Source organism: Saccopteryx bilineata, chromosome 10 (assembly GCF_036850765.1).
Source record: "Saccopteryx bilineata isolate mSacBil1 chromosome 10, mSacBil1_pri_phased_curated, whole genome shotgun sequence".
NCBI lineage: Eukaryota > Metazoa > Chordata > Mammalia > Chiroptera > Emballonuridae > Saccopteryx > Saccopteryx bilineata.
The window spans coordinates 11,130,515-11,152,889 of NC_089499.1; the positions used below are offsets into that span (position 1 = coordinate 11,130,515).

General features: G+C 61.2%; 2 protein-coding genes across 6 annotated transcripts; one reads left to right on the forward strand and one right to left on the reverse strand.

The window, feature by feature from the left end:
• Window positions 1–879: 879 nt before the first annotated feature.
• Window positions 880–9,964, forward strand: HHATL (hedgehog acyltransferase like). 5 transcript variants are annotated; one of them, XM_066245856.1, is made up of 12 exons: window positions 882–1,050; window positions 2,657–2,775; window positions 3,140–3,207; window positions 3,667–3,780; window positions 3,898–4,092; window positions 4,458–4,667; window positions 5,045–5,216; window positions 5,652–5,796; window positions 5,918–5,953; window positions 8,839–9,040; window positions 9,429–9,570; window positions 9,746–9,964. In XM_066245856.1, exons 2-12 carry the CDS (start codon window positions 2,670–2,672, stop codon window positions 9,865–9,867), a joined length of 1,512 nt encoding a protein of 503 aa, XP_066101953.1. In that variant the 5' UTR covers window positions 882–1,050; window positions 2,657–2,669; the 3' UTR covers window positions 9,868–9,964. The 5 variants fall into 5 exon arrangements, with proteins under 5 accessions (XP_066101954.1, XP_066101950.1, XP_066101953.1 ...); XM_066245857.1 differs by having other exon boundaries at window positions 880–1,050; window positions 8,839–8,998; window positions 9,429–9,964; XM_066245853.1 differs by having other exon boundaries at window positions 881–1,050; window positions 9,429–9,964.
• A 593-nt stretch (window positions 9,965–10,557) lies between these two features.
• Window positions 10,558–21,043, reverse strand: KLHL40 (kelch like family member 40). The gene is made up of 6 exons (XM_066245852.1): window positions 19,813–21,043; window positions 18,202–18,362; window positions 17,817–17,924; window positions 17,478–17,663; window positions 15,471–15,617; window positions 10,558–10,695 (listed from the first exon to the last, which is right to left on the reverse strand). The coding sequence occupies exons 1-6, from the start codon at window positions 20,962–20,964 to the stop codon at window positions 10,584–10,586; spliced, it is 1,866 nt and encodes a 621-aa protein (XP_066101949.1). The 5' UTR covers window positions 20,965–21,043; the 3' UTR covers window positions 10,558–10,583.
• Between the last annotated feature and the right edge of the window lie 1,332 nt (window positions 21,044–22,375).

Sequence of the window (22,375 nt, forward strand, 5' to 3'; positions counted from 1 at the left end):
TATGGTTGGGATTGGGATCAGCAGCGGCTCTAAGACCTGTGCTATGATTACAGTCATGCAGCCATTCTAAGCCCAGACTCCAAACCCTGGCCCCTCATGCACATGCATGAACAGTCACCCACAGACTCTGAGCTTCTCATCCCAAAGGGGGACCATCAGGGGTTCCTGTTCTCTCTGGGGGGTTCTGTCAGGTAGGCTGGGCTGAGGCCTTGGCTCCCACCTCACCCTTTTCCCCGGAGGAATCCTAGGTGGTCAGGGACATCGCTGTCTGCCTCCACCCTGCCAAGCAGAGAATGCCAGCCACTCCAAGTGCCCACTCAAGCCTGGTTAAGTGACCCTGCTAATACCCCTCCACCTGGGACAGGACTGGAGTACGGGGGGCCCCCCGCCACATGTCTCATGCCAGTTCCAATCCCACCAGGCAAGTCGGGCCTCCCTCAGGCCTGGTGCCTGGACAGCCAGGACCCTCGGCACGATGAGGTGGACCGGGGCAGGGGGCTCTTGAGAGGCCATGTATAAAGGTGCAGGCCGGAGTTCATGGAGCTGAGCATGGAAGAGTGTGTGTGTGTGTGTGTGTGTATCTGTGGTGGGGGCAGGGATCTCAAACCTAGAGATACCAGCAGAGGCCATCTGGAAGGCTTCCTGGAAGAGGGCAGTTCTGGCTAGCAGTGAGAGGGAGGCACAGACTCTATGGACCAGGGGAGGCAGGTCAAAGTGAGGCCCAGGTGTCCCTGTCCAAGCCACTGTCCACCCCTTCCCCCCCAGCCCCCCCCCCCCCGCCGAGATCCTCCCTGCGGCTCCCTGCGGCCAGCGGCTCTGCAGCGCTCTGTCTGCTCCACTCCGCTCAGCGCCACTCCAGGAAGGCCACCTCCTCCCTGCCCTCCTCCTCCCCCTGTTCCTGCTGTCACCACTCACCGCTCATAGCCTCGAGGGGGTGGGGATCTCACCGTGGCCCCAGAGCCCAGCTGGCTGGACGGACGAGCGGTCGGACGCAGGACCCCGGAGCCCAGAAGTGGGCAGTGTGCCAGGGTCCCTCACAGCCTCCTCAAGGTCAGTGCCGGTCAGGGACGCAGCCACTCTGGGGTCCTTGAGACCTTCGGAGCCCACCTCAGGCTCCTCATCCTAGACCTCAGGTCCCCAAATAGGCTTTTACCCCAGGTGTACCCGAGGCAGGTAGGACCAAGGGACAGGGGGGACCTCTGTGTCCACAAGCTGGCCCAGGTCACAGGGTCTATCAGGAGAGGTCCCAGCCGGGGGCCAGCCCTGGCCCCACTCACAGAGGCTTCACTGGGGACACCCCGCACTGCACCGGCCATGGGGAGCTAAAATTGGAAAGTGGCGAGTGGGAAGCAGCTGACAAAGCTATTTCGCGGGCTCTTCACCGCGCTCCGGTTTCAAGCTCCTGCTCCATTAACCTGATCCTCCCGGCCTCCCTACCCCCACTGGCCGATGAGGAGGCAGCTTAGCCCTCAGCCCGGCGGGACAGAAGTCCGGCCCAGTCTGGCAGCCCCCTGGTATGGGAAGGAACAACAATGGTCTTCTCTTATCTGTGACTCCAGAAGCGCTCACTGAAAATACTCAATTCTGTCTCAGTTTTGCTGTGTGACCTTGACAGTTCCCTGCGCCTCTCTGTTCCATGACCCCCTCCATCTGTGTAATAGGGAGAGTGGGGACAGTGGGGCTCAGGAGAGTTGCTTTCAAACATGGTGAGGGAGATTTGGGAGGGGACAGAGCCAAGCCTGCTACCTCTTGGCTTGACCCAGCCTAAGACATATTCCTCCCTTTAATTTGGGCTCTGAATGTTACTTAAGGGGCCCGTGGGAAGGCCCTGGGCCAGGTTGGAGCCAGATAAGAAGGAAACAGGTGCTAGCTGAGGTTCCAGAGACAGCCCAGCAGAACTCCTGGGGACAAACTAGGCTCTCTGGGAGAAGGGAGTGGCTGGGCTCACCCTAAGCCCCACGCCGGTCAGCACCTTGGACAGCAGCCAGCACCTCCCTGGTGCCTGCTTGGCCCCACTCTGACTACCCCAGGGGCAACTCTTCAAATAGCACAGCTACCCGCCAGCATCCAGACCCTGATACACAGAGCACTGAGAGAGGGGGCCGCGGTGGCCACGGACACAGGCAGGGACTAGGGACATGGCAGGCCGGGGCTCAAGGGCTGGTTGGAGAGACGAGGCTGGGTGCTAGGGGCCGGACCTGGGAGACCAGGGAAAGTAAGGGCAGCTCAAGACCGTGTGGAAGTCAGAAAAGGGGGACAGGGGTGGGGCTTCATCAGGAGCTGAGGGAGGCTTACTGAGGAGCCAGGAACATGGTTGAGGTGACGCAGACATGAAGGGCGCCCAAGGCCTTGGCAGGTACAGTGTGGGCAGAGGATGGGGACCAGTCCACGTGGAAGGTATGGGGCGTCACTGAAGGTGAGGAAGACGGGCAGAGGGTGAAGATTATGTTTTATTGAGCCAGAGCAGCAGCTAGGATGGGAGAAGCCTGGGAGGAGTTGGGGGTGGGGGGAAAGGGAGCATGATAGAGTGAGACTCCCATGGGGCCAGAGAGGCAGTCTCAAGGATGGGGTCCTCAGCACCTCAGTGGGGGGTCATAAGGTGGGGCTAGGCGGGGTTGGGGGTCAGCGGTGCCCTCACCCAACCTGTCTCCCTCAGCCCCGTCTAGGCAATGGGCATCAAGACAGCGTTGCCGGCGGCGGAGCTGGGCCTGTACTCCCTGGTGCTGAGCGGGGCCCTGGCCTATGCTGGCAGGGGCCTCCTTGAGGCTTCTCAAGGTAACAGCTGGGCCCCTGGGCAGGGGAGTGGGACCTTTCCTTTCCCGGGGGCCTCAGGCTTCCAACCAGCAAGGCCAGAAACTTAGGGGCTCCAGGCCCAGGGTATTTCCTCGGTCCAGGGGGCTGGGCTGAGCCAGGCACAGTCACAGGGAGAAGCAGAGGAAGAGGCACCCACAGAGACTGGACATGGAGCCACAGAGACAGACGCTCAAACACTGGGAGATCAGGCCCCAGACGCAGGGAGACTCGGAGAGGAGCAGAGGCAGACAGACCCAGACTTCCCGAGGCCGGGGTCAGCCTCCTGTAGGGACGAGCGCGGGAGAGGCGAGGAGGTCCTCCCCCTGAGGCCACACTCTGTTCTCAGATGGGGCCCACAGGAAGGCCTTCCGGGAGTCTGTGCGACCCGGCTGGGAGTACATTGGTCGGAAGATGGTAGGTCCGCCACAACCCACGGTCCCCAATGGGGCACCTGACTCCTGGCACGTCTTTCCAATCCCAAACCCTGTTCCAAATGTTCAGAGGGCTCACAGTGGGGCGGGTCCCTTCAGCACCCTCAGTGTCCTGCTGGCCCCTCCTGCCCAGACCCTGCTTATTTAGGGAATAAACTGAGACGAGCCTTGCAGGGGCCGCCGGCACCACCCTTCCTAGGAACAATGAATAATGGTGGAATGTCGAGCCATGTGCCAGGGAGAGGGGGGCTCTGAGGGGCAGGGCAGTGCACACGGTGCCCCTCATTCCCCGCTAGCGCCCTGCCTGGTCCTACTCTTAGTGGGGAAGGCAGAGACCCCCAGCCGGAGACTACAGGGGCTGGGACGGTGCTGGGGCTCTACCAGCCTGAGTGCCAGCCTCCCCTGCCACCGCCCCGCCTTGACCAGCTCGGGCCCTCCCCAGGATGTGGCTGACTTCGAGTGGGTGATGTGGTTCACTTCCTTCCGCAACGTCATCATCTTCACCCTCTCCGGACACGTGCTGTTCGCTAAACTCTGCACGATGGTTGCCCCTCAGGTGAGCGTGACCTGAGCTGCCCCACCCCCCCGCACCAGGTCCTCCTCAGCTCAGGAGTGGTGGGGTCCCTTCTCCACGTGTATAAATAAGTAAACGAAGCCTTCCGCCTGTCCGCAGCTCCGCTCCTGGATGTATGCTGTGTACGGGGCCCTGGCCGTGGTGGGCACGATGGGCCCATGGTACCTGCTGCTGCTGCTCGGCCACTGTGTCAGCCTCTATGCAGCCTCCCTCCTGGGTCAGCCCTGGCTCTGTCTGGGCCTCGGCATGGCCAGCCTGGCCTCCTTCAAGCTGGACCCCCTAATCTCCTGGCAGGTGTGCAGCAGGGAGGGGTGGGGGTGGAGGGTGCAGGCATAGGACCCCAAACCTCTCACCCCATCCAAAGCCTTTACCTCCCAAGTCTCTTCAAGCCTTTTCTCCACTTTCCCAGCTCTCTCCATGCCTTTGACCATGGAATATGCCTGGCCTACCAGGTGGTCACCTCCACCAATGCAGGGACGTGTCCAGCTCATTCTCTGTTCTAACCCAGCACTTAACATGAATTGGTCCTGAATGGCCAACGTTGACTGGATCTGGAGAGAGGGCGGGACAGGACCAGGCTGAGCCCCCGGGCGGGGAGAGAGTGCTTCCCAGAGACAAGGGGCACCTGGTGAGCTGGCGGCCTGTTCTCTCCCATCCAGAACGGGTTTGTAACAGGCACTTTTGATCTTCAAGAGGTGCTGTTTCAAGGGGGCAGCGGCTTCACCGTGCTGCGCTGCACCAGCTTTGCACTGGAGAGCTGTGCCCACCCCGATCGCCACTACTCCCTCGCCGACCTGCTCAAGTACAACTTCTACCTGCCTTTCTTCTTCTTCGGGCCCATCATGACCTTTGATCGCTTCCACGCCCAGGTGAGGGGACCCCTGTCGGCTTCCGGAGCTGGGCTGGCTTTCCCTCTTCAGACAGGGGCTTCCGTCTCTGATAGGATGCTGAGGGTGGGCTGGGTCCCCATCCTTAAGGCAGGACTCCCATCGTCAGACCCCAGGACTGGGCCACATTCCCCTCCACCCCCAGACAGGGATCACAAGCTGGAGATGTGTCTCCTCCTCTGGGCAGGACTCTCCTCCTGCTCAAATTGGGCTTCCAAGACAGAACTGGGTCTCCCCTAGCAGGCTGTGACCCCCACCTCGGGTGTTTCTGCCCTCCAGTAGGGCTATCAGGCTGGCGCCCAGTCTCCCCTCACCGTCAGACCCCCCAGACAGTTGGTGACTGCCTTGGCACCCCCCAGGTGAGCCAGGTGGAGCCGGTGAGGCGCGAGGGCGAGCTGTGGCACATCCGGGCCCAGGCGGGTCTCAGCGTGGTGGCCATCGTGGCCGTGGACATCTTCTTTCACTTCTTCTACATCCTCACCATCCCCAGTGACCTCAAGTTTGCCAACCGCCTGCCGGACAGTGCCCTCGGTGGGTGCGCGGGAACCCAGGAGAGGAATGGTGTCTGGGCCACCACCCCAGAAAGACAGACCCTCTGTGCCCAGACGGCGTCACTGCTGGGGAAGCTGACACCTCAGGAGGCACAGCGCCTATCTGGGGGTCTGGGAGCGGGGACTTCTTCACTTTGTCCTGTAAGCCAGACTGGTATCAGACAGAGCCCTTTGCACCTGCCTGGGGCCTCAGGCTCTTCTCCACAGCAGAATGGGGTCTCCCAGAGGTGGCCAGGCCCAGGAAGCGGGGAGCAGGGTGCCCCGGAAGCAGTCTGGGCGGCAGGCCTCCTCCAGGTCCTGGGAAGATTGTGCTGGAAGCGGAGGGCCGGACTCAGCACTTTCCCCTAGATCGGGGTGTCCAGGGTAGGGAGGCCAGTGCAAGGCCCCCCAGGCAGTGACAACACACTGTCCCCAGCTGGCTTGGCCTACTCAAACCTGGTGTACGACTGGGTGAAGGCGGCTGTCCTCTTCGGCGTCGTCAACACGGTGGCGCGCCTTGACCACCTGGACCCGCCGCAGCCTCCCAAGTGCATCACGGCGCTCTACGTCTTCTCGGAAACGTGAGTGCGGGCGGGGGCCGGCCGGTGTCGGGGACACACCCTCCCTCCCTGAGCCTCTTCCCCTGCGTCCCCAGGGGCCCTGCTCCTGATTGGCTCACACTCAGCCGCTCCCCTCCCACAGGCACTTCGACCGTGGCATCAACGACTGGCTTTGCAAGTGAGTTGGGGTGGGGTGGGGTGGGCCAATGGTCACAGTCACGTGCCAGGCGTTTGAGCAGCCAGGGCAGAGACTGGTCCATGGTTTACAAGTTCGCCCCTGGCCCAGAAGAAGCGAGGAGGGCCGTGAGCAGGTCGTGGCAGAGGTCTAGGTGAAAGGCGTCGAGGTCTGGAGGTGGGTGGTCCCTGGGGGGAGAGAGCCAGTGGGAGCAGGGACACAGCAGGAACCCGGGCCAGGCCCTGGCTATGGATCACATCACAGGTATCAGGAAGGAGAGGGAGATGATTCCCAGATTCCTGGCTAGAGCCTGGGAGGATGGAGGGGAGGTTTTCAGAAAGGGGTTCCATTGAGAAGTGTGTGGTCGGAACCGGGGAGACATGCTTGTGGAGGGGTCCGCGAGGTGGTTCAGAGCATTCTGGAGGACGGACGGCTGGAACTCTGAGCATTATGGGTGTGGGTGGTCTTCAGGCCTTGGGAGTCCCGCGGAGAGAGGAGCCCCAGGGGAAGAGAATAGAGTGAGGAGAAAGGAGAAGGGCTAGCTGGGGTTGGGCCCGGAGGAACTCTGGCTGGGGGAGAAGTGAGAGCAGGCAGAAAGCACTGAACGGGGCAGTCGAGGGAACAGGAGAAAAGTCAAGGCCATGTGACGTCCTGGAAGTAAGAGAAGACCAGGTATGGTGGGGGCAGCGGGGGCAGGTGCTGCTGGGGTCAAAGAGCTTGTACTGGCGGCACCAGGGAATTCAGCCCTTCACGGCAGAAGCAGGGGCAGGGGACGAGTGAGAGGAAACAGGAGCCACAGGGGAGCTGTGTGCACACTCCCCGCAGAAGCCGGGTACTGAAGGGGAAGACGGAGGAGTGGCCGAAGGAGACAGCACGGGTGCCCGCAGGTGGGGGCACTGTTCCACAGAGAGGCAGAGGTGGGTGGTGCAGGAGAGAGGGCTGGCTGGTGGAGTGAGGTCCCCGAGGAGGGAGAAGGTGGAACCAGGCGGACGCTGGCTTCGGGTCAGGGAGGAGGAAGAAAAGCCAGGGTGCGGACACTGGACAGCAAGTTCAAGTAGAAGGGAGAGGGGTTTTCCAGGAAGCAGGAGGCAAGGTCATTGGCTGAGAGATGCAGGGTTGGGGGCAAGGAGGGAGATGCCATCTGTGTGTCCTCTGCCCTCCTGCCCAGACCCCCCCCACACACATCTCCACTCCTACTTGGCAAGGGGAGCTAAGGGCATATCCACAGAGCATGGGAGAAGCTGGCAAGAGAAACCTTGGCCTTGAGAGCCCAGGTGGGGCTGGAAGTAGTGGATTTGTGGACTCTGAGAAGGTTAGGGGTTTTCCCCCATCGGTGCTTTGCTTCTTGGGCTAGGCAAGGGGAAAGGCGGTAACTGGGCTCTCTCAGATGGGTGAGAAGGAAGAAGGGAGGAACAAGGGGTTTTAGGTTATTGGGAATGAGGACTCATGGAATACAAGCCTGTTAAGGGAGGCTCACAAGACGAGGAAGGCTGGGTGTGGATGAGATAGGAGAACTGGAGCCCAGGGCCAGGTCAGGAGTGGCCGGGTGAAGAAAGAGAATTGGGGGTGAGTGAAGTTTTGAGTGGTGACAACGTTGGGGTGTGGCCATGGGGGTAGGTGGCTGAGGTGGAGTGGAAAAGAAACCATTGGAAATGAGGAGGTCAAGGACGTTACTCAATGGGTCTTCTACTGAATTTATTTAACCAATATTTATTGAGTACCTACTATGTGCCAGGCACTGTTCTAGGCACTGGGGATACAGCAGTGAACATGACAAAGTCCCTGAACTTTTGAAGCTTACAGTCTAGTGGGGAGAAACAGACCATAAACAGGTAAACAAACACATAAATAATTTTAGAGAGTGATAAGCATTATTAAAAATAAAACAGTATAATGGTTTAGAAGCTGGCCACAGGATCTGAGCAGACCTCCGTGAGGTGACATTTGAACTGAGACTTGCATGATAGGGGAATCTCCAGGGGAAGATAATTTGAGATAGAGGAAACAACAAGTGCAAAGGCCCTGAGGCAGGAACCAGCTGTATCTGAGAGACAGACAGGACAATAAGGCCAGAGCACAGTGAAGGAGGGCTAGAATGGTGGGTGGCGAGGTCCAGGAGGCAGGCAGAAACCAGAGGACATGGTATGTTCCAGCCATAATAAAGGAGTTGAGTATATTCTCATTGTAATGGGGAGCCATGGAGTGAGGGTTTCATTGTGGAAGTGATGTGATCCAAGGTACACTCTTAAAAGATGCCTCTAGCTACTGTGTAGGGATCAGAGTGTAGGGGGGAAAGGCAGAAGCAGAAAGATGACTTAAGAGGTGTGCAGTAATCTGTGTGACAGAAGACTGCTTGGCCCGGGATGGTGGTTGCGGAGGTGGTGAGCAGCGGTCAGGGCCGAGGGGAGCCCAGAGGATGTGCTGGCCTGGGTGTGAGTGGAGATGGGAACTGAGAATCCAAGATGGCACTAAGGTCCCGGCCTGCAGCTGAATGGATGGTAGTGTCGTTGGCTGAGATGGGGATAAAGTGGGCTCGGGCAGGGATGGGGGAGTCTGCGATTCAAGTGAGAGGATATACGAGTCAGGAGGGGGACTGGGCGGAGGACGCAGAATTGGGGCTCATCAGCCTAGAGACAGTTTTCAAAGCTTTGGGTCTGGCTGAGATGCCCTGGGAACCGAGTGAGCCCAGTCAGAGCAGATCTGCAGGTCCAGGCTGAGCCCTCTCCGCTCTGAGGCCGGGCAGTGGAAGGGAAGTCCCCTGGGGTCAGGAAGGTTGCATGTGCCTGGACGACAGCGTGGAGGAGAGCTGTCCCTGTGTGTCCCCTCTGCCCATCTCCCAGCTGCCCTCTCCCGCACTGCCACTGGCCCCTTCTCCGCCTTTCCTGCAGGTACGTGTACGACCACATCGGCGGGGAGCATTCTGCGGTGATCCCAGAGCTGGTGGCCTCAGTGGCCACGTTTGTCGTCACCACTCTGTGGCTTGGTCCTTGCGACATTGTCTACCTGTGGTCAATTCTTAACTGCTTTGGCCTCAACTTTGAGCTCTGGGTACTGAAGCTAGCAGAGTGGGGGCCCCTAGCACAAATTGAGGTGAGCGGGGGGGGGGGTCTGGGGGCGGCTGGGCACTGTTACTCTCCGAAGGCTTCCAGCCACACTTGGCCCCCAGTCCAGAACATTCTCACTCTCACCCTCCTGGTGGTCAGGACAGTGGCTCACCCTGTGGGTACCTGGTCCTCCCTCCCTTCCGCGGGGGTGTGGGACACCCAGGCCTGACTCTGCTGGTCAGGTGCTGTGCTCTCTCTGGCCCTCAGTCCCACCATCTCTAACAAGGAGGGAGAGCTGACCTGGGACTCTCAGAGACCCAGGCACCCCCCCCCCCCAGGACCTCAGCAACCATGTGTGCAAGGCCCTCTGACCAACCATGTCCTCTTTCCCCTGGGCCGCCTGCCACACTGACCATGCTCTCTGGACTGGGCAGGCCTCTCTGTCGGAGCAGATGTCCCGCAGGGTCCGGGCCATCTTTGGGGCCATCAACTTCTGGGCTATCATCATGTACAACCTTGTCAGCCTGAACAGCCTGGAGTTCACAGAGCTGGTCGCCCGGCGCCTGCTACTCACAGGTGAGGGAGGGCAGAGCGGGGACACGGGACATGCCAGGCAGCAACCTCAAAATTGCCCACCTCACCCCAGGTCCCCAGGGACTCGGCAGGGAGGGCCGGCCGCATGGGAGAGGCGTGAGGAGTCGCCAAAGGGGCGGTGCTGATCCCAGACATCGATGACCTCTTCCCTACACAGGGTTCCCCCAGACCACGCTGGCCGTCCTGTTTGTCACCTACTGTGGTGTTCAGCTGGTGAAGGAGCGAGAGCGAGCCCTGGCACTGGAGGAGGAGAAGCAGGACAAACTGAAGCCGGAGTAGGCGGGAGGGGGCGGGGGCCCCCGCTCAGCCATTCCTGGGCCCCGGCCACGCCAGGCCGGATGGGGCCTGACAGATAGAATTAAAGACTTTTCTACCAGAGTTTGGCTGTTCTCTGCCCTTCCCCCCCAGCAGTCTCCTGGCTCCTTGCCTTTGCTGGACAAGGACCTGGGAGTTCTGAGCCTCAGGGAGAGGGGTCAAGCTAGGGCAGAGACCACCAACCTGGGTAATCCGAAAGCTGTACATTGAAGCCCCGACTCTTCGAACCAGCTGATCACTGACTCTTGGAGCACCAGCTTCCAGACCCTGAGCTGCTCGCTCAGAAGGCACTTTATTCTTCTTACAGACGACTTGTCTGTGCTGCAGGGGGCACTTGGTGGGGACAATTCCCCATGTGATGGGCGAGGACCTGGTCCTGAGGGGGATTTACTGGCACACGCAGCCAGGCTGGGGCAAGGCTAGGAAGCAGCCCTGTGCTTCCGGCTCAAGGACCAAGAACACAGGGGACATGGAGACACCAGAGAAGCCTAAAGTTCCTCGTCCCTGCCCCAAGGCTAGGACTGAGCAGCTATTACCTTCCCCGGCTGACGCAGCGCGTGGCCATCACGACAGATCCAGGTGGGCTCTGGCCCCTCCCAGCCCGTCCCTGGAGCCCCCAGAAGGCCCGGCCTGTGTGGGCCGCAGGATGGGGGGTGCTTAGTTCAGGCCCTCCGGGCTGGTCACATCTTAGTCATGCGCAGCACGTTGAGCCGCACAGGTAGGAAGGAAGCACCGGTGGCGTAGGCGATCTCCCGCAAAACGCCCTCCCACTTCTTCTCATCCTCGTTGTATCTGGGGGTGCGACAGGGACGAGAAGCTTGGTCAGCAGAGTTCAGAGGGGGGACCCAGGAGGGAGGGGCAGCTAAGTGCACTAGGCCCACCTCTGAGGGGTGCCCTGCCCCGGACCCCAGCTCTGGAGAATGCTCTCCTAGAGGATGCTAAGTGCACTAGGCCCACCTCTGAGGGGTGCCCTGCCCCGGACCCCAGCCCTGCAGAATGCTCTCCTAGAGGATGCTAAGTGCACTAGGCCCACCTCTGAGGGGTGCCCGGCCCGGACCCCAGCCCTGCAGAATGCTCTCCTAGAGGATGCTAAGTGCACTGGGCCCACCTCTGAGGGGTACCCCCCACCCTCACCCCAGCCCTGCAGAATGCTCTCCTAGAGGATGCTAAGTGCACTAGGCCCACCTCTGAGGGGTGCCCCGGACCCCCACCCCCAGCCCTGCAGAATGCTCTCCTAGAGGATGCTAAGTGCACTAGGCCCACCTCTGAGGGGTGCCCCATCCCCCCACCCCCAGCCCTGGAGAATGCTCTCCTAGAGGATGCTAAGTGCACTGGGCCCACCTCTGAGGGGTGCCCTGCCCCGGACCCCAGCCCTGCAGAATGCTCTCCTAGAGGATGCTAAGTGCACTAGGCCCACCTCTGAGGGGTGCCCGGCCCGGACCCCAGCCCTGCAGAATGCTCTCCTAGAGGATGCTAAGTGCACTGGGCCCACCTCTGAGGGGTACCCCCCACCCTCACCCCCACCCCAGCCCTGCAGAATGCTCTCCTAGAGGATGCTAAGTGCACTGGGCCCACCTCTGAGGGGTGCCCCACCCCCCCACTCCCAGCCCTGCAGAATGCTCTCCTAGAGGATGCTAAGTGCACTGGGCCCACCTCTGAGGGGTGCCCCACCCCCCCACCCCCAGCCCTGCAGAATGCTCTCCTAGAGGATGCTAAGTGCACTGGGCCCACCTCTGAGGGGTGCCCAGCCCGGACCCCAGCCCTGCAGAATGCTCTCCTAGAGGATGCTAAGTGCACTGGGCCCACCTCTGAGGGGTACCCTGCCCCGGACCCCCACCCCCAGCCCTGCAGAATGCTCTCCTAGAGGATGCTAAGTGCACTGGGCCCACCTCTGAGGGGTGCCCCCCACCCCCACCCCAGCCCTGCAGAATGCTCTCCTAGAGGATGCTAAGTGCACTAGGCCCACCTCTGAGGGGTGCCCCGGACCCCCACCCCCAGCCCTGCAGAATGCTCTCCTAGAGGATGCTAAGTGCACTAGGCCCACCTCTGAGGGGTGCCCTGCCCCGGACCCCAACCCTGCAGAATGCTCTCCTAGAGGATGCTAAGTGCACTGGGCCCACCTCTGAGGGGTGCCCCACACCCCCACCCCAGCCCTGCAGAATGCTCTCCTAGAGGATGCTAAGTGCACTGGGCCCACCTCTGAGGGGTGCCCCACCCCCCCACCCCCAGCCCTGCAGAATGCTCTCCTAGAGGATGCTAAGTGCACTAGGCCCACCTCTGAGGGGTGCCCCATCCCCCCACCCCCAGCCCTGGAGAATGCTCTCCTAGAGGATGCTAAGTGCACTGGGCCCACCTCTGAGGGGTGCCCGCCCGGACCCCAGCCCTGCAGAGTGGTACCCTAGAGGATGCTAAGTGCACTGGGCCCACCTCTGAGGGGTGCCCCATCCCCCCACCCCCAGCCCTGGAGAATGCTCTCCTAGAGGATGCTAAGTGCACTGGGCCCACCTCTGAGGGGTGCCCTGCCCCGGACCCCAGCCCTGCAGAATGCTCTCCTAGAGGATGCTAAGTGCACTAGGCCCACCTCTGAGGGGTGCCCGGCCCGGACCCCAGCCCTGCAGAATGCTCTCCTAGAGGATGCTAAGTGCACTGGGCCCACCTCTGAGGGGTACCCCCCACCCTCACCCCCACCCCAGCCCTGCAGAATGCTCTCCTAGAGGATGCTAAGTGCACTGGGCCCACCTCTGAGGGGTGCCCCACCCCCCCACCCCCAGCCCTGCAGAATGCTCTCCTAGAGGATGCTAAGTGCACTGGGCCCACCTCTGAGGGGTGCCCCACCCCCCCACCCCCAGCCCTGCAGAATGCTCTCCTAGAGGATGCTAAGTGCACTGGGCCCACCTCTGAGGGGTGCCCGGCCCGGACCCCAGCCCTGCAGAATGCTCTCCTAGAGGATGCTAAGTGCACTGGGCCCACCTCTGAGGGGTACCCTGCCCCGGACCCCCACCCCCAGCCCTGCAGAATGCTCTCCTAGAGGATGCTAAGTGCACTGGGCCCACCTCTGAGGGGTGCCCCACACCCCCACCCCAGCCCTGCAGAATGCTCTCCTAGAGGATGCTAAGTGCACTAGGCCCACCTCTGAGGGGTGCCCCGGACCCCCACCCCCAGCCCTGCAGAATGCTCTCCTAGAGGATGCTAAGTGCACTAGGCCCACCTCTGAGGGGTGCCCTGCCCCGGACCCCAACCCTGCAGAATGCTCTCCTAGAGGATGCTAAGTGCACTGGGCCCACCTCTGAGGGGTGCCCCACACCCCCACCCCAGCCCTGCAGAATGCTCTCCTAGAGGATGCTAAGTGCACTGGGCCCACCTCTGAGGGGTGCCCCACACCCCCACCCCAGCCCTGCAGAATGCTCTCCTAGAGGATGCTAAGTGCACTAGGCCCACCTCTGAGGGGTGCCCCATCCCCCCACCCCCAGCCCTGGAGAATGCTCTCCTAGAGGATGCTAAGTGCACTGGGCCCACCTCTGAGGGGTGCCCGCCCGGACCCCAGCCCTGCAGAGTGGTACCCTAGAGGATGCTGAGTGCACTGGGCCCACCTCTGAGGGGTGCCCTGCCCCGGACCCCAGCCCTGCAGAATGCTCTCCTAGAGGATGCTAAGTGCACTAGGCCCACCTCTGAGGGGTGCCCGGCCCGGACCTCAGCCCTGCAGAATGCTCTCCTAGAGGATGCTAAGTGCACTGGGCCCACCTCTGAGGGGTACCCCCCACCCTCACCCCCACCCCAGCCCTGCAGAATGCTCTCCTAGAGGATGCTAAGTGCACTGGGCCCACCTCTGAGGGGTGCCCCACCCCCCCACCCCCAGCCCTGCAGAATGCTCTCCTAGAGGATGCTAAGTGCACTGGGCCCACCTCTGAGGGGTGCCCGCCCGGACCCCAGCCCTGCAGAGTGGTACCCTAGAGGATGCTAAGTGCACTGGGCCCACCTCTGAGGGGTGCCCGGCCCGGACCCCAGCCCTGCAGAGTGGTACCCTAGAGGATGCTGAGTGCACTGGGCCCACCTCTGAGGGGTGCCCTGCCCCGGACCCCAGCCCTGCAGAGTGGTACCCTAGAGGATGCTGAGTGCACTAGGCCCACCTCTGAGGGGTGCCCGGCCCGGACCCCAGCCCTGCAGAATGCTCTCCTAGAGGATGCTAAGTGCACTGGGCCCACCTCTGAGGGGTACCCCCCACCCTCACCCCCACCCCAGCCCTGCAGAATGCTCTCCTAGAGGATGCTAAGTGCACTGGGCCCACCTCTGAGGGGTGCCCCGGACCCCCACCCCCAGCCCTGCAGAATGCTCTCCTAGAGGATGCTAAGTGCACTAGGACCACCTCTGAGGGGTGCCCTGCCCCGGACCCCAACCCTGCAGAATGCTCTCCTAGAGGATGCTAAGTGCACTGGGCCCACCTCTGAGGGGTGCCCCACACCCCCACCCCAGCCCTGCAGAATGCTCTCCTAGAGGATGCTAAGTGCACTAGGCCCACCTCTGAGGGGTGCCCCGGACCCCCACCCCCAGCCCTGCAGAATGCTCTCCTAGAGGATGCTAAGTGCACTAGGCCCACCTCTGAGGGGTGCCCTGCCCCGGACCCCAACCCTGCAGAATGCTCTCCTAGAGGATGCTAAGTGCACTGGGCCCACCTCTGAGGAGTGCCCCACACCCCCACCCCAGCCTTGCAGAATGCTTTCCTAGAGGATGCTAAGTGCACTAGGCCCACCTCTGAGGGGTGCCCTGCCCCGGACCCCAACCCTGCAGAATGCTCTCCTAGAGGATGCTAAGTGCACTAGGCCCACCTTTGAGGGGTGCCCCATCCCCCCACCCCCAGCCCTGGAGAATGCTCTCCTAGAGGATGCTAAGTGCACTGGGCCCACCTCTGAGGGGTGCCCGGCCCGGACCCCAGCCCTGCAGAGTGGTACCCTAGAGGATGCTAGTGCACTAGGCCCACCCCTGAGGGGTGCCCGGCCCGGACCCCAGCCCTGCAGAATGGTAGAGGACACCCACACTCTGGGAAGAGGCATCCCGCCAGGCCCATCCCCAGAGAACACTGGCCCCACATTCCAGGAAGGGCCGCCTCCCTCCAGGAAGGTCGGCATCTTCCCTTAAGATGTAGAATTTCCCTCCTTGGCCTTCCAAGAACCCTTCCCCAGCTCCCAGCCCCCCAACATCACTGCCCCCAGGAAGCTGCCTGCAGCTAGAGGTCCAGAAGGTGCCCCAGGCGACGGAAACCTCTTCAGGCACCTCTACTTCGGGTCCTGTTTCTGTGGGTCTGTGTGCTAAGCCTGAGGTCAGCTCCCAAATGTGTCACTGTTGGGGCCCCATAGTGGGACATGGTGTCACGTGTGCAAACCCAGACTTTCCCAACCAAACTGGAGAGAACCAGAGCTGAACGGGGTGTGCCGCCCCTCCCCACAGGCCCCCCGGGAGAGGGACCAGCTCTGCCCCTGGCGGAGCCTGCCGCGTGCCTCTGCTCGGCCTTGGGGCTGTGGCCCATCAGCCTTGCTCAGGATTCCCCCTCACCTCCCCGGGGCCGGGCTCACCTCCAGATGTCGTTGAGCTCTGTGGGGACCAGCTCCCCGGACTCAGTCTCCAGAGTGGCAAAGCCACCGATGGCGTAGAGGGTGCCCGCCAGGCTGACCAGGCTGAGCGAGCTGCGCTCCTGCGGGAAGGCCTCAAAGGACGTCCACCTGGGGGGACGAGGAGGGGCATAAGCGGGGGACCCCAGACACCCAGGGGCTGGCCCACCCCAGCGTCCACAGCCTCGCCGCACCCCTCTGAAGTCGGAGTCCCAGCCTCCCGGGCTCTCAGCACAACCTCCTGTTCTGGACCTTCTCAGGAATGCCCATCTGGAGCCCCTGCCTGGGCCTCAGAGTCCCCACCCTGTCCTCTCTCTCTTCCCTCTGGTCTCCTCTACCTTCCCCATTCTCTCGCCCCTCCCACTTCCCTTCACTGTCCCTTTGACATTCCATCCAATCTGCCCCCTAGATCCACCTGGGTCTCCCCAGTGTCCCTCCTTCACTCCTGAACCAACTTCCACTTGCTACCTCAGTGGCCATTAAGCCCCTGAACCCTTGGACCCCTGCCCTGGCCCCCTTCTCCCGCATTCCCAGGTGTCTTCGCTCCCCTCCAGCCCTCCACTCTCCCCCACCCCTGGCCCCGGCTCCTGAAACTGAGCGCTCACCCCCACCCTCTAGAACTGCTCTCAGGTCCCCAACAACCACGGGGCTTGGAAATGGAGGTCCAGCGCGCACCCCGCTGCTGACGAGACCTGCCTCACCCCTCACTGCCCCAGACTCAGTCTTCAGACTCCTTCCTGGATAGCGCACCTGCCCCCACCATCCCCCCGGGCTTGGGCCTCAGCTTTCCCCATGACCCTTCTCTCCTGAGGGAGCTTGTCCCTCTGTCTCCCTCCAGCTCGGCCCTCTTTCTGCCCCGGGGGGCTCCTCCTAGACACCTCAAATCTCCATGTCTAACTGGAGCCTCACCTTTCCTACCTAACTGCAACGGTTCTCCAAGAAATGACCTCCCACTCTCACCTAAAAGCATCCACGTCTCCCTCCCGCCCCCAAAAGCCAACAATCTCTATATCCTATTGCTGTGCCTCCTAAACTCTTGCTGCTCAAAGTGTGGTCCATGGACCAGCAGCATCAGCGTCACCTGGGGATGCTGGAAATACACTCTCAGGCCCTGCCCCAGACTTGCGAGTCAGAATCTGCATTTTAGCATGATCTCCAGGAGATTCGTGTGCCCGCTTCAGTGTGAGAAGCCCTGGCCTAAATCTTTCTTTATTGCACCCCCTCTGCTCTGTCCCCTGTGTACCCCCATCTCCCGGCCACCACCACTTCTTGCAATACAGCTGCACCCCTGCTGCAATTACTGATTCCTGGGGAATTCTTGATCTCTTCTCTATATCAGCTGTCATGAACCATCTTAGTAAAACACAGATGTGAGCTTAAAGCCTCTCAGAAGCATTTCACTGCCCTTTGGATAAAGTTCCTCAGCTCTTTTTACTGCCTCTGCAGCCTCATAGCCCCCTCCCCACCTCCGGTCACCCTCCACACTCCATTCTACCTGAGCAATGGCCTTTCCTCCAATGGACCTGCCTTTTCCTCTTAACTGCCTGGGCACCAACCTTTCTTGGCTTGGTCATCCTTCCCCCACGACAGCTGTTTTCTTCCTGACCTCCCAGGGCAGGGCAGCTTGGTCCCCACTGCATCCCCAGTACCAGCCCAGTGCCTGGTACGAGTCTCCGAGTGAGGAACCTGGCATCTCCTACCCCAACTCCTGTGAGCTCTCTCCCACAGACCGGGCTGGCCACAGGCCTTGCCCCACCTTGTGGGTGAAGCCCACTCACTACCGATCAGGGGAGAGGGACACTTCTGTGCTGATGCCCAAGCTCAGCTGTGAAAACCCTGGACAGGGGCTATGCTTCCCTCCGGGGCTGGCACAAAGAGGGCTGGCATAGGCCCCAAGCCACAGCAAGAGGTTCCAGTCCTTGGCTGTCCTGCCTGGGAAAGGGAGGGAAGACGAGAGGCAAGCAGCCATACTTGTTGTCTGTGATGCTGTACACCTCCACCGAGCTGGTCAGCCCCGTGTCCGTGACGCCAGCAGCCACAAAAATGCGGCCATCATGGATGGTGGCCCCGAAGAGTGATCGGGCAGTTTGCATGGGTGCCAGCTCCTTCCACTCGAACTTCTTCGGGTCATAGACGCACATCTTATTCAGGCACTTCCTGTGGGGTGGGGGCAGGGAGTGAGAGGGCAGAGCAGGAGCAGACACCTCCCCCTCTAACCTGTGGCTGCCAGGACGACAGCCTCTAGGGGCCTCTGCTCCCCTCTAACCTGCAACCCTGCTGCTACACTCACGCCTGCGGCCAGAGCCTCACCTGTCGCTGCTTTTGCCGCCGATGACGTAGACAAGGTCCATATGGGAAAGTACGGCATGGCCGTACACCACATAAGGCAGTGGGTCTGATTCACCCCATTTGAACGACCTGGAGGGGAAGGGAGAGGGTGAACGCACTGAGTCCCTGTCTCTGCACACCCCCCCCCCCCGCCAACACGCATTCAGGACGCACCCCGATACATTACCAGGTCTCCCCAAACCTCTAATTTCTCGCTCTGTCCCACCTGCCAACTGTCCTCCCCTATCCAACGCGGCTCCTTCCGCTGGGGCTGGGGCTCCCTCCCCAGTCCCAGACCGTCAGCCTCCAGGCTTGCTCACGCACCCTCAAGCCCGCTCCGCCGGCCCCGCCCCCTGCCCTTGCTCACAGCCTGTCGTAGCACATGACCGAGTCCAGGCTGCGCTCCCCGTCCTTGAGCTCCCGGCCGCCGACCACGTAGATGGAGTTGAGAGCCTCTCCCAGGCCAAAGAGGCAGCGCGGCGAGGGCAGCGGCGGCATCCCCAGCCACTCTGAGTCCAGGTGGTCAAACTGCAGGCAGGGGGGCCAGTCAGCTGCGGGGCCCCACCCCCACACCCGCCCCAGCTCAGCCCCAGCGGGGCCCCCCGGGTCACGGAAGAGTCCAGGCCTCCAGGGAGGACCAGCGCAGCCTGGGGGTGGTTTCTGGAGACAGTGAGCTCCTCCTAGTAGGCTGAGAACAGTTGAGGTGCCCCCTTTCCTCCCCACTCCTCCTCCTGAATAGGCAGGTGCCCAGAGATCACCATTATAGCACCCGGATGGAGCAGCTTGCGGGGGCCCTGCCCCCTGTTCTCCACCCCACCCCACTGCACAGGAAATTCCAATACAGCCAGCCCTGCCACTGACCCCTAAACCTACGGGGTAAGTCTATCGCCCTGCCCCCTGGACAGACTTATACTACAAAACTAGCAGTCCAGCCTGACCTGTGGTGGCGCAGTGGATAGAGCGTCAACCTGGAATGCTGAGGTCTCCGGTTCGAAACCCTGGGCTTGCCTGGTTAAGGCACATATGGGAGTTGATGCTTCCAGCTTCTCCCCCCCTTCTCTCTGTCTCTCTCTCTTCTCTCTCTCTCTCCCTCTCTCTCCCCTTTCTAAAATGAATAATAATAAAAAAAAAAACTAGCAGTCCATATTTTTGAAAGTTTTCTGAGGCCTGAGGCCTGAGCCCTGCTCTGATGAATACTTCACACCCACCATTTAACCGTCAAACAACCTTATCAAGCAGGTTGATGATACTCCCATTTACGAACGGAGGCCCAGAGAGAATAAACAAGGCGCCCGCCCGTGCTTTGGCTGGTGGAGCTGCCCCCGCCTTGCAGCTTAATCCTGGCACCGAGCTGCCCCACACCGCTCTCGCACCTGGTCCGAGTGTACCCCTCACCTGGCTCATTCCCCACGACCCTAACCTTTAGGTCTCCAAATTCCACCCAACTGGCAAGGCTCACACCTACATGGTTTGTCACCAGGAAGCCATTTCTGTCCTCTGAGACCCCATAGTCATACTACAACTTGGACTGGGCACCCCATTATACTTGTCTTTCTTGGGCCTCAGTTTCCTGGTCTGTATAATTGGCAGGACTAGGGAGGCTGATCCCTTTGTCTGGGACACTGTTCTACAAATCAGTCCTGGCCTCGTGCAAAGGCCCTGCCCAGAACCGCTATACTGACTCTGCTCCTCCTCCTCACTGTGACTGACCCAAATGCCTGTGCAGGACTAGGGTCTCTGACACATCAGATCATCCTGGGGCTAACATCCCCCCGAAACTGAGACACCAGTATCATCCAGCGCATTGTCCACTTCCCGTAGAAGCAAACACCTGTCAGTGAACCTGCCTGGTCTATACCTCATCCTAGACCAGACATTCACCGACAAGTAGACGCAGGTCTCTCCTGTGTCCCGGGACGTGGACCCCAGTGCTCAGCACCCAGGACTGGCCCACCTCCTCCCAGGGCTGGCCAGGCACCTGCAAAAAGTAAGCACTCATGGGGTCCTCTTTGTTGTCCTCGTTGTAGAAGAGACCCCCAGCCACGAAGACCTGGTTCTCCTTAGTCACCAGGCTGACGTGGTTCTTGGGGATCTGGGTGGAGAGCGAGGCAGAGTAACACTCATTGGCTGCAGGGTCATAGGCCACGGCGCCCTCCTCACTGATCATGAAGATGAGGTCCTGCAGAAACATGCCAAAGCGCAGAGTGTCATTGAGGATGCCGGGTAGGACACGATCATCCTCCTCGTCCTCCTCTGTCTTGGCTTCGCCTGTGCCCTTGTGGGCCGCCTTGGTCCCAGCTGCCTCCTTCTCCTTCTTCTTCTTGCGCAGCACGGTGAGGCGGCCCTCGTGGGCATCCTTCACCATCTGCACCTTGCGCAGCAACTCGGGCTGGGCCCGCACGAGAGGGTGGCGCTCCACGCGGCTCTCCAGGAAGGCGCGCGGCAGCAGGCGGCAGCGCACGCTCTCGAAGACCGTGGGCAGCGCGCGCTGGCGCTCGGCCTTGGCCTCCGCGTCGCCGCTAGCCGCCCATCGCATCACCGCCTCGAACACCGCCTCCTCCTTCTCCACGTTGAGGCCGTCGCTGGAGATGATAGCGATGAGCTCGTCGGCCGAGAGCCCGAGGAAGTCGGTGTCGCGCGCCACCAGCGAGAAACGCGCGCAGATGAAGTCGCGGGCGGCCACGGCCAGGCGCGCGCAGTCGAGCAGGAGCCCGAGGCGGAAGACGGCCAGGCAGTTGGAGAGACACAGGCGCTTCTGCAGGAACGACACGCAGATGGTGAAGATGGACGGGATCTGGAAGCGGTGCGCCGCGGCGAACAAATCCTGCACGCTGCCCTCGTCCAGCGAGATCTCCGACGTGTACAGGTAGTGCAGCACCTGGGCCACCACGTCCGGGGACACCTCCTCCAGACGCAGCTCGCCGGCGCTCTCGGGCTCGGCCAGGAAGCGCGCCCGGAAGTAGGGGCTGCAGGCGGCCAGCACCAGGCGGTGGCACGGGAACTCGCGCTCGCCCACCCGCACCACACAGTCCAGGAACTTGCCGTGGTCCAGCATGTCCTTGAGCCCGTCCTGCAGGAGCGTCTGCTGGTACAGCCGCTGCTCCTCCGCCTGTTCCAAGCCCAGCGCCATGGTGGGTGGCTTAGGGTGCGGCGACGGTGGGTGCCAGGGGCCTCCTCTCTGTACTCCCTGCTTTTCTGTTGGGTCTGCTCAGTCTACGCAGCTGTCTTCCTGGGGCTATATATAGAGGTGGACCTGGCCCTGTAAGGCGAGCCGCCTGGCCTCCTGCACATGACGCAGAGGGGACAGCTGGGCGGAGGCCCCCTCCCAGGGCAGCCTTGACTCAGCCCCAGGGGCTCATGGGATGGGAGTGGGGTTTCTAGGCCCTTCTGGAAAGAGGAGGGCCTCGCTGCCTCATTTCTAAATGGAGCATAGCATGGCCTTGACTCCATTCCTTGGTTGGGCAATGCCCCTTGGGGGAGGGGGTGACCTAAGCTCCACCCCTTACCTCAGGGAGTGGCAGGCATCGGCTCATGGGAGATTTTGTCCTACCTTAAAAATGGGAAGATATTCTCCCATTTCTGCCCTGGCTCTGAGGCCCTCCTTCGGCTGTGCAAGAAGGTGCCTTAGGTAAACAAGGTGGCCACTTTTCTGTGAGCCTGAGGCAGGTCAGATCTCTCCGGCGAGCCTCAGTTTCCCTTCCTATCCAATGAGCAGGTGGAGAAGTTAGACTCTGAGGGCCTCAGCTCAGTTCTGCTGAGGTTCAGAAGCACTGAGGTTCTGTATTCCTGAGAGTACACAGTCACAGGGTTTTAACATTCTGGGGGAGTGGCAATGTGGATTCTGGTGTTCAAAAAGTGACACTCTAAAAGTTTACTATTCCAAGACTTTGGCCGGCTGTACTCATTGGTCTTGATCCATACTAGGCTTGGCCTGAGCCTGCCTGGCCTTGGGGCCCCTGCACCCTGTCTACGGTCTAAGGGGTCAGGGTAGATACTCGAGACAACCAAGCCCTATGTCCACACCACTCTGGACTTCTGACCACCCCGATCCCTCTACACACAAGCGTGCACGTGCACACACACACACACACACACCAGCCTCAGCCACCAAGATTAACTTGTTCCCAAAGTGCTGGAGGCTGTGGCTGTGGGTTAAATTTAGCCCCCAGGCCCCGGTGTTAACTGTTATGGGGCATTCTCCCATCATTCCTCTGAGTCACTTGTTTATAACCTCAGGCTTGGGAGGTGGGGGGATTGGAGAGGAAATCTCAGGCTGGGCCAGGACTGAGTCACTCCCCTTTTGTGATGTCAAGATGTCACTGCCTATCTCTCCTGAGCAGTGCGTTTGACCATAGCTTGCGGATCCCACCAGCAGGCCCCAGAGGGCACAGCTCCTGGGAAGGTCCTGGAGGTGGTCCTGTCCATCTTGCAGAAAGGACAAGGAGGGCAAGTGGTGGGCTCCCAACCCAGGCCCGGGCTGAAGGACACTTCCAGCACGTATTGTCAGTGACCTGAGGCTCTGAGAGGCTTGGCAACTTGGC

Coding starts and splice junctions, on each gene's coding strand:
- HHATL (XM_066245853.1), top strand. CDS start 2,670: ATGGGCATCAAGACAGCGTTGCCGGCGGCGGAGCTGGGCCTGTACTCC. Junction 5,217..5,651: donor CCTGCCGGACAGTGCCCTCG/GTGGGTGCGCGG, acceptor CACTGTCCCCAG/CTGGCTTGGCCTACTCAAAC. Junction 5,797..5,917: donor CTCTACGTCTTCTCGGAAAC/GTGAGTGCGGGC, acceptor CCCCTCCCACAG/GCACTTCGACCGTGGCATCA.
- KLHL40 (XM_066245852.1), bottom strand. CDS start 20,964: ATGGCGCTGGGCTTGGAACAGGCGGAGGAGCAGCGGCTGTACCAGCAG. Junction 17,664..17,816: donor GGCGGCAAAAGCAGCGACAG/GTGAGGCTCTGG, acceptor CCCACCCCACAG/GAAGTGCCTGAATAAGATGT. Junction 15,618..17,477: donor TACAGCATCACAGACAACAA/GTATGGCTGCTT, acceptor TCGTCCCCCCAG/GTGGACGTCCTTTGAGGCCT.